Genomic DNA, 10,555 nt, shown 5'->3' with positions numbered 1-10,555 from the left:
CCATGACAAAGGTGGATAAAGGTGGAAAGATTTCATTTAATCCATGGAAACAAGTGAAGATCACAAATCATTGAAGAAAAAAGGTTCAGAGCACTGTCTAGTGGGTCTAGATGACCCAACTCCCAATGTTAAAGTGCCTAGGATAGCACAAGGGTTAAGATCTGCATGGAGGAATGGGCCAAAACAGCAGCTACAGTACAAACCTGCTGAAGGCCTACAAGAAACCTTTGACCTCTGTAGTTGAAGACCAGGGTCACGTTATAGAGTATGTAGGTGACCTTTTGCTGCCAGGTCATTGTTGTACATGAGAATTTATTCTCATCTGATCCTCCTGGTAAAATAAAGGTTAAATGAAAAAAAAATACATATTGACCAAATTCTTACTTTCTGCGCCATTATACTGATACATTCTTTAAAATCCATTAATGTGACTTCCTGTTCCATTTCTTTACATTCTTTATTGCCCCACTGCACATTTTACCTGCACATGTGAGGATTCCTCCTCCTATCTTTCTCTCATAAATCATTTTTTCAATTTCACAAGCTCTCAGGTTAATCAAGAAATTAAGAAGAACCAGGCCGTAATATTCAAAACGTGGAGATGCGTAAGTGATAATGAGTGCTACACTTTCATCAAAAAGACTCATTTGTAGGATGTAAATGAGCCATAAATGAAACAAACAATCTCAGACAAAAAAGACAGGTTTTATTGGAAAAATTAGATTAAAAATAGAGATTATAAAAGCAGAAAGATCTTTCACTTCGCACACACAGACACACACAAACGCACTGTAGTTAGTTTCTTCGGCTGCAGGTTTCACCAGCCGAACATGTACTCCATCGCTTTGGAAACAAAACTGTCGTCTTTCCTTGGGGTCTGTCTATCTTCAACCACCTTCAGATGAGAAAAGATTTAGAAGCCAGTCAACACGTGTTGAGAAGAAGAGAATATCCTCACCCCTTCAACACCAGAGCTTTAGCTCCAGTGTTGACATTCTTCTGACTATCATAACTCTTCCACCGTTTATGCAATCATGCAACTGATTCTGAAGCGAAGAAAAGCAGCTTCGTGCTGATATGCAACACTTTTAACAACACTTTCTGTTTATGTAGCTTTTGGCAACGCACGTCAAGCCACCACTTCCAAAGAAAAGTCCATGTAAACGCGTATGTATGAGCGTTCCGCCTTCAAAACCCTCGCGTGTGCGCATTGCTACGCAAGCTTTAGATGAGTATTTGAACTCTACATCTAAAAGAGCCATTGAACGCGCATTGAAAGTTAAACCAGGTTGAACTTTGAACAATCAGGGACTCAGATTTGACAGTGACGTATGGATGGATGGCTTCCTCTTTTACTTCAAGGAAGTGCCAACCGTGTAAAAGTTGATCATGGAGAAGAAATTACTAATTGGTTGAATGCTATAAAGAATTCAATCCATTGTTTTCCATTTTCTCTGTCTTTTTTAAAGTATGTTCTGCCATTTTTTGGCACTTAACTCTTTCTACAATTTCAGCTATTTTAACCATTAAGCTATTAAAATGTTCAGCTCTTTCAGCTTATTCCAGCTATGACTTTTGGTCCTTCAAATCCTTGAACCTTTCAAGATATTCCAATTATTCAATTAAATATTATTTTTCCACTTTATTTATGGTAAACTTTGATCATTTCTTTATTATTTTTTTGTGTGCCAATTATTACCCTTTAAGTTTCATTTTCATTCAGCAACATAGCATACAACCCTGCCTTTTCTTATGGAAATGCAGCTCCTAGTTGAAGTTTGTGTCCGGACGGAATTCCATGAAACCAAGTCATTCAAAAATTGGAATAGAGCCGTGAAAGAAAAAGCCTAAGAGCTAGATATACCAGATCTGCACCACTCTGACATTTCACACCAAGCCTCTTCCAACTGTAGGTGGCAGACATGCACTAGTATCGGGTAGCAACAGTCTAATCAGGACGCCATATGCTAAACACGCCTTCCAGAACATCCTTTTAGCACATTCTTGAGCGTACATTCATGCTTGCTGTGAACGTAGCATTCGTAGTGAAGTTCTTAATCAATGTAAATCAGCTGATTCTGATGCAGAGAAAAGCGGCTTTGCATTGATATGCGACATTTTACATTACTTTTGCAGTGATTGCGTGAACGGTAGAAGTGTGTGTTATTGAAGAGTCGACAACGACATCTCTGCTGCTGAAAGGTTAAAGGCAGCTCCAGAAATTACCTGGTAGTCACTGCCTGAGCTCCTGTAGGTGGCGCTGAGTGGTCTGATGGCTGAGCGAGGCGTAGTGGGGAAGACAGAGGATGAAAAAGAAGTAGAGCGAGGGGTAGAGACAGCCTCACCGCTGTCCATTACACTCTGTGGAAAACAGACAGCAATCAAAGCTAAAACTCTCATGATGGAACAGCCAATCGCATGACAGAGAGTGACGGCAACAGGAAGCCAACAGCCCGGCTCACCTTGTCTATGCAGGGCTTCACTCCCACCATGATGGAGTCGCCGAACACCTTGCCGTCTTTTGACAGAGCTTTCCTGGCCTGAAGCTTGGACTGGTACTGGAGATGCATCCAATTACCAGGAGACGCCATCTGTAAACACATCATCAGAGCCTCATCTCAAACATCAATCAGTGGGAAAACTACAACTTAGTGAGGAGTTTTACTGCTGTAAAAATTTAGAATCCTACATTGAGGATTTCACCTATTGCGGCTAATTTTTACCATGTAACTCCTGCCATAAACGCGAAAACACTGTAAATGTGACTTCAGTCCAGTCAAAGAGATGCAAACTGTCCCACCTTGTGTTTCTGGATGTTTCCATACTGAGCGAACTGCAGCAGGATGTATGAGGCTGAGGCTGGGGGGAAGCTGAAACACACACATATATATACACACACACACATTTCAGAGAACCTAACTGGTGCAATGTGCTCCCACCAACAAGAAATACCCGAAGACGGTGACCCAGGTCTGGTCCAGCTGGTCGTCAGACGACAGAGACTCGCCCTGGCTGTAAAAGGGATCCACCTGAGCTGGAGACATGCACACCTGCTGCATACCTGAGTGTCACCAGTGTAAAAAACATACCAGACAATTAAAAAAAAAGAAACAAAATGAGACATTTGAGAATTGATATAACATTTTACATTTACTACAAGTGCTGCAGTAAGACTATCAAAGCCGTTTGTTATGGATAAATTGATGTGGTTCCCCATGAAGTCGAAATCAAATGCTTCTCATTTTGAAATGAATGAAGGTTTTGCTCTAGATAAACTCCATGGTTTTTAAAACTTGACCAATCATGTCCTCACAAACTATAGTTAGTAGGCATGCACAATATTCCGCAAATGTAACGTTATCGCAATATCCAGCTCTGCAGTATGCATATCGCAGAAGGTAGCGAAAATCGCAATAAATCGTAAACCTTAAATGTGTTAATACAACCTTATGGCAGCTTGAAGCATTTAACAAATCAAATAAATCCCTTTATGCATTTGACCAATCGGATGGACGCCTTCACCTTTTTGACCAATCAGATGGAGGCCTGTTATGTTAGATGTTTGCCTCCTATGTCGACGAGGGTCATTTGGAGTATAATTTTTAAACTGTTACAATGAAATGGTAATGATGTTTTTGGTTATTTTGTTATTTGTTTATATACCGCAAATTATACCGTTATCGCAATATTAATCTCTAATATCGCGAGTTTTCCTCATATCGGGCAGCCCTAATAGAATTTAATTGCACTTCACATCCACAGCTGGATGTTCCCTTTGGTAACGGATCGGTGGGTCAGTACGCTGTGACGTGACGTCCACAACCTTGTGGATGCGGTCAGAGGGCCTGCTGTTCAGGTTATTTCTCTATGAAGGTTGGAATTTTGACAGTTTAAACAAGAGATGCAAGTGTGAAAATGTTCACGTCTGTCAGAGAAAAGTGTAGAAAGCATGTAGTTAGTGAGGCGTTTTACATCCTTAAAACATCTGTGGTCCTAGCTGCTACTATTTCGCCTATCGCGGGTTATTTATGGAACACTGTGCAGCTTTCCTTTAAGGTTTGGGAGGAGACGTGTTTTCTGAAGGGACTGACCTTTCAATGTTCCTTCATATCATGCAAAACATGCTTAGTCACAGTGAGCTGTTTGATTCAGGCTGTGCTTTTTAAAAAGAAACAAAACGGCTTCAGTGCTCACCTGTTCCTGGAGTGGAAGCTTGGCGTCCAGAAAGGGGGGACTGCATGACAGGAAAAGACTGAAGAGAAGAGAAAACGTTCAGAAACGTTAAACATCCTATAGTTGACCATCTATAGCTACCTTGTGTTCACATTAAAGCTGTCATCTACTCCTCACAGTGTCTGATTCATGTTTTGCTGCCAAAGACGTTGATCATTTGTCTTTGTGCAGCTGAAAACGGTAGCTTATGTAAGGGCTAATGGCCGACGAAGCGTGTATTATCAGAAATGAACGCACTTCGCGGATGCAACCGACATTTTGCTTCCATGAAGTACGCTAATTTCTGATAATGCACCCTTCGACTGCCATTATCCTGCTTATACCATGGTCACTTACAAAAAAAATAATTCAATCAGTTTTTAGTACTTTATTCTTGGTATTTTATCAGTTTAGATCTTTTTTTGTTTTTTTTCAACAAAAAGCGGACTATTTGTTACTTGGTGCGGCGTTTTGAGTCGGCACCGATCTCGACTGCAGCGCCAAAGGAAAGCGATATATATATATGCTGATCTTTCTGATGTGTTAAATAAAGCATCAGTTCAGAGAGAAAGTTCACCTTTTACCACTTGTTTTTGTCCAAATGATGAAGCAGAAGTTTTTTTTAAAGAAGCCAGCACAGTGATATAGAACATTTAAGCTATGTAATAATAATAATAATACATTTTATTTAAAAGCGCCTTTCAAAACACCCAAGGTCACTGTACAAAGTTAGAGGTAAAACACAATAAAATCACAAGTTAAAAACAATAAATAAATTGGATTCATTAATAAAATCAGCTGACAGAAAATGAGAAACTGTGTTCCGGAAATGCAAGCTTGAACAGAAAGGTTTTGAGTCTGGATTTGAAGATCAGAAAGGAGTCAGTGTTACGGAGGTCTGGGGGGAGAGAGTTCCAGAGTTGGGGAGCAGAGCGACTGAAGGCACGGCTCCCCATGGTGACCATACGGGCCGGAGGGACAGAGAGCTGAAGGGAGGAAGAAGATCGAAGAGAGCGAGAGGGAGTGTTAACATGGAGGAGATTAGAGAGATAGGAGGGAGCCAGGCTATGGAGGGCTTTGAAAGTGTAGAGAAGGAGCTTGAACTTAATCCTAAAGGCTACTGGAAGCCAGTGCAACTGCTGGAGAACGGGAGTGATGTGATGGAAGGAGGGGGTTCTGGTGATGATGCGGGCAGCTGAATTCTGGACCAATTGAAGCTTATTTAGAGTTTTGTTGGGAAGACCATAGAGAAGAGCATTACAATAGTCGAGACGAGAAGTGACCAGACTATGAACTAAAATGGAGGCGGAGTGGATGGTGAGGGAGGGGCGGAGACGATTAATATTACGTAAATGATAGTAGGCTGACCGAGTAATGCTATTGATGTGGGATTGAAATGATAATGTACTATCAAGGATGACACCCAGACTCTTTACTTGAGGGGAGGGGAAAACTGGAGAGGAATCGATGGAAATGTTAAAATTAGGAATTTTGGAAAGGGTGGATTTGGAACCTACGAGGAGTAATTCGGTTTTATCACTGTTAAGTTTGAGGAAGTTTAGGGTGAACCAGGTTTTTATTTCAGACAGGCAGGAGGAGAGGGAGGCAGGTGGAATACAAGAGTTGGGTTTACTGGACAGATAGAGCTGAGTGTCATCCGCGAAACAATGAAAATCAATATTGAATTTACGAAATATATTGCCAAGGGGTAGCAGGTAGGTAATGAAGAGGAGGGGACCGAGAACAGAACCTTGAGGAACACCAGATGAAATGAGTGAGGGTTGGGATTTGAAAGAATTCAGTTGAATAAACTGAGTGCGGCTTGAAAAATAAGAATGAAACCAGCGGAGGGGGGTGGACTCGATACCGAGGGCTGAAAGTCTGTGGAGAAGGATGGAGTGAGATATGGTGTCAAATGCTGCGCTCAAGTCGAGGAGGATGAGGATGGTGAAGAGTCCAGAATCAGCTGCAAGGAGAAGGTCATTGGTGATTTTTAGTAGGGCAGTTTCTGTGCTATGAAGGGGACGGAAACCAGATTGAAAGGGTTCAAAAAGATCATTTTGGGTGAGATGATGGGAAAGTTGGGAGGCGACTATTTTTTCAAGAATTTTTGAAATGAAGGGGAGGTTAGAAATAGGACGAAGATTATGAAAGGAATTGGGGTCTGAGCCGGGTTTTTTTAGGATGGGTCTGACGGCAGCGATCTTGAGGAGTGAGGGGACAATACCTGATGTCAATGAGGAGTGAATAATGGCACAAATGAAAGGAAGAAGAGAAGGAAGGCAGGATTTAACCAGGGATGTTGGTAGGGGATCTAGCAAACATGTGGATGGTTTGGACTTATGGATGAGGTGGGAAATTTCACTGGGATCAGGGAGGAAAAAGGAAGTGAATGTATGAGTTACAGAAAATGAGTCAGACGGGGTGGGAGGAGAGGTGGAGGAATGGAGATGCTGATGGATATCTAGAATTTTCTGGTTAAAGAATAATTGAAGAGAATTACAGTGCTCATCTGAATAAAAATGAGGGGGAAAACTGTTACGGGGTTGAAAGACATTATCCATTAGAGAAAACAGCATTTTGGAATTTCCCTTATTTGCATCAATCAGTTGAGTGAAGTATTTTGTTTTAGTGTTAGAAACCAAGTCCTTGTATTGTAAAATCCGTTCATTGTATATTTCCTTATGGACGGGAGAGCCAGTTTTTTTGCAGAGCCGCTCCAACTGGCGGCATTTGGCTTTCATTTTATGGAGTTCAGGGGTGAACCAGGGGGAAGATTTAACAAATAAAACAGACCGGGTTTTTACAGGAGCGAAATTGTTAAGAACATCTAAAAGGCAGTTATTATAAGAAAATATATAGAAAATGTGACCGGAACTTCTTTTTTATCACTGTGGATTATCACTTTTTATACCATGGTCCGGTTGAATACTCAATTCTGATTGGCTGCTGGGTATGCATTAAAACATGATAACCGCACGGTGAAAAAAGAAGTTCCGGTCAGCTAGCTTAAACGTTTTGTATCACTGCGCCAGCTTCTTTAAAATAACCTTTTGCTTCATCATCTGGACAAAAACAAGCGGTAAGAGGTGATCTTTCTCTCTGAACTGATGCTTTATTCAACCCATCGGGACGATCAGCATATATATATATATCGCCGAAACTTGACTGCAGTGGTGCTGCAGATGCGCTGCATAACGTAACATATAGTCTGCTTTTTGTGAGAAAAACGATCCAAATCGAAAAAAAAAAAACAAGAATTAAGGACTAAAACCTGGTTAGTATGTATTGCTTTTGTAACTGACCATGGTATAAGCGGGTTAATGGCCTTCGAAGTGTGCATTTATTACTTTTTAACGCGCTTCGCGGAAGCAAAGTTCAGGCTTCCACGGCGTGCGTTAAAAAGTAATAAACGCACACTTCGTCGGCCATTAACCCTTACTTAATGCACACCCAGCAGCCAATCAGAATCAGGTATTTACCTGGACCATGGTATAAGTTTTTCTAACTTTGTGGTATCAAGTTAACCTAAATGTCCCTAGCTGATGCATCAAATTCATCACATGGAACTCTAACTCTCCAACAATACAGTAGAAATCTTAAGCAGTTATGTTTTTTGGTGGATGCTGCAATGCAACAATTACTTTCAAGCATACAAACCTGCCTGTGAGCACCGAGGGGCGTGCCCATTGTTACCAGGTCGTCATGGATACTGCGAACAGGAGGAGCTCCACTCTTGTCTTTAGGTGTTGGGACAACAGGCTGCATGGGTGAACCGACACCGCCTGGTCCTCCTGCAAACACAGTTTCAGGACAAATGACCGTACGGTTATCCCAAATGAGGCAGCGGATGCGTCCCCCAGCTCACCTCGGTGTGCACTTTTGCTCTCTGAGATGGGGGTGGACAGGCTGAAGGAGCGGGGCTGTGGGCTGGCAGGAGCAGGAAGATCCCCCAACAGGAAACCAGGCAGAAACTGAGCTCCAGAGGTTGGTTTAGGAGAGGTGGGAGAACCCAGACTCATTGGTTCAGTACCCACTGAAACAGACAACATTTTATGCTCAGGTTAGCAGCAGCTTTCTGTTATTATGCAGCAAGAACTGGAACGTTCAAGATCTTTGTGTCTTCATTTTCTCACCCCAATTACCTTTTAGGCCAGGTAAAAATCAATGATCAGTAATCCAAAATAATAATAAAGAGTAAACACCAAGGACGACATCCAAAGCCATCTTTATGACTTCCTGTAACAGAGGAGTGACCTTTCTCAAAGCGTGTCTTGCTTCTTTTCGGTCTACTCCTGCCTTTGGTGCTTACCACAGGTGGAAACCATCAGCAAGCCGGACACCCCTGCCTTAAAGTATGCTAAACTAGACATGTTTCAGCAAGCTAAGTTCGTCCAATCAGCATCCTATATGCTGCTCTCTGGCGTTTGTATGAAGGAAATCCATCGCTTCAAAATGGATTTTACTTTAAAATTCATCCAAAACAAAAGAAAAAAAACGTTGAAAAAAGAAAAGAAAATTGTGTTTTGTATTAAAAAAAAAAGAAAGAACGGCTTTAAACTAAATAGTCAGGACTTAGAAGAGATGTCCTCCTCTGATCAGCCCATCGAGGGGCTGTGACTGTTTTTGGACGGATTTATTTATTTTTTGCTGTAAATATTACACTTAGAAAAAGTTCTTTTGGGTAGGAAAAACGTTTTAGAGGCTCTTTGAGGCAGTCTGATTCACCCCAGCAGATCACTTTGACCCATCTATTGAGAGCTACATTAGAAATGTGAGGACCAAATGTCTGAATTATAAAACTTTAAAGCATGAGAAGTTAGTGAGACGTTACTTTTCATAGTGTGTAAATGGAAAAGTGAAAGACTTTTCTTCTTTTGAATCAAGATAAACCTCCGGTAAAAAGCCACTGCAGCACATAAAACATAAAGCAATCCGTTATGAAACAATAAGTGGATTGGTTGTTTTAACAAACCAAAGGTTGACCAAATGTTAGCTAGTTTACAATTATCTTGTCAGTCTCTAGTAGAGAAAAATAAACGTCGATAGAAGCTGCCAGGAAGTACCGGATTAAGTTAACTGTCTTTAAAGTGTTTGCATATTTTCCCCATAAACAGAATAATTTATTTAAAAGTCGGTGTACCTTGTAGTTCCATTTGAGCTTCTTTAGCCGCGATTTTCAAACGTAGGAAGTGACGATGGAGAAACTGATGGCTAGCAGAGGTATTTACCCTCTAAAATTCAGTGTTCTGATTCTTATGTCTGTTTATATTCAATAAATAGTTACAATGAAGGTTCGGTTTCAATCGATGTATTAATCGATTGATTATCTGCTTCCACAAACCCAGTTCTTCAACTGCTTAATGGATCTCTAGCGTGGGCTGACGCTAAAGCAGCAAGCCGCTCGCTCCAGGCTCTTCTAGATGACGTCATTGACATGATGCATTCAGGTCTGTTGTTTTAAATAGTAATTGCTAGATCCTCAATATGAAAATACGACATTGTGTGTAGAAAAACTATCGGCTTGGGGCCTTTGTATGAAAAGGCAGACACATATATTAAGCTGAGAGCAAATATTACCATAATAGATCGATAGAAATCATGGTTCGAATTATTTACGTTTACAAGATTATGAAGATGTTCTTTGAGCGGCATCTGTCGGTATGCAGTTAAGTTACGTATGAACTAATGGGTAAATTCCAAGAAGCAAACATGTTTTAGAATCAGTCTTTTACAGTAAAAATGTCCTTGCTGTCAATCTACCCGTGGTTCTGTTCGAAATTTTGATTTAACAAAACCCGAACGCAACAAAGTACGTCATAAAGACGTGTCTGTCTATTTTCAAGTTAATCAAACACGTCCATCATAAAGCTTCCGGTTTCAATGTAAATGCGCATGTAAACCACAGCTGCTGAATTAGACCTAATACATAATTTTTAATGGAATATAAACTCCTGATCAAAATCTTAAGATCAGTTAAGAAAATATGCAACAATTTGGATTTATGAAAGGTTCTAAAAAAATGGGTCTTCAACAAAACCCATTTCCGTTATTCTTTTAAATTAAATGGTTTGTACAGAAAGTTTGGTTTCTTGTCCCCACTTCTTATTCTTTTACGTTATAAAGTTTTACTTAGAACCTTGTTATAATCTAGACAGAAAAAAATGCAAATTCATGCAGTTTCTTAACTGGCCTTCAAATCCCACTTTGACGAAAATTGTGATTTTGTTGTTTTTGTGGCATTTGTATCATGATGAGGACATAAAACAAGAAAGTTAAGCTCAAAATTGCATTTCTGAGAATTTCTTTATTCAAATTGTTGTGAATCGGGAGCAGACCAAAA

At 40.5% G+C, this 10,555-nt stretch overlaps 1 protein-coding gene across 1 annotated transcript; it reads right to left on the bottom strand.

Moving 5' to 3' along the window:
• Positions 1-686: 686 nt before the first annotated feature.
• nup35 (nucleoporin 35) lies at positions 687-9,651 on the bottom strand. The gene is made up of 9 exons (XM_004081601.5): positions 9,356-9,651; positions 8,081-8,248; positions 7,873-8,006; positions 4,195-4,252; positions 2,953-3,061; positions 2,801-2,870; positions 2,463-2,591; positions 2,227-2,361; positions 687-895 (listed from the first exon to the last, which is right to left on the bottom strand). The coding sequence occupies exons 1-9, from the start codon at positions 9,366-9,368 to the stop codon at positions 818-820; spliced, it is 894 nt and encodes a 297-aa protein (XP_004081649.1). The 5' UTR covers positions 9,369-9,651; the 3' UTR covers positions 687-817.
• Between the last annotated feature and the right edge of the window lie 904 nt (positions 9,652-10,555).

This window comes from Oryzias latipes, chromosome 21 (assembly GCF_053564925.1).
Source record: "Oryzias latipes strain Hd-rR chromosome 21, Olatipes_Hd-rR_3.1".
Classification (NCBI taxonomy): domain Eukaryota; kingdom Metazoa; phylum Chordata; class Actinopteri; order Beloniformes; family Adrianichthyidae; genus Oryzias; species Oryzias latipes.
Note: the sequence above shows the minus strand (reverse complement) of the source record. Positions and strands in the feature narration are given on the sequence as shown.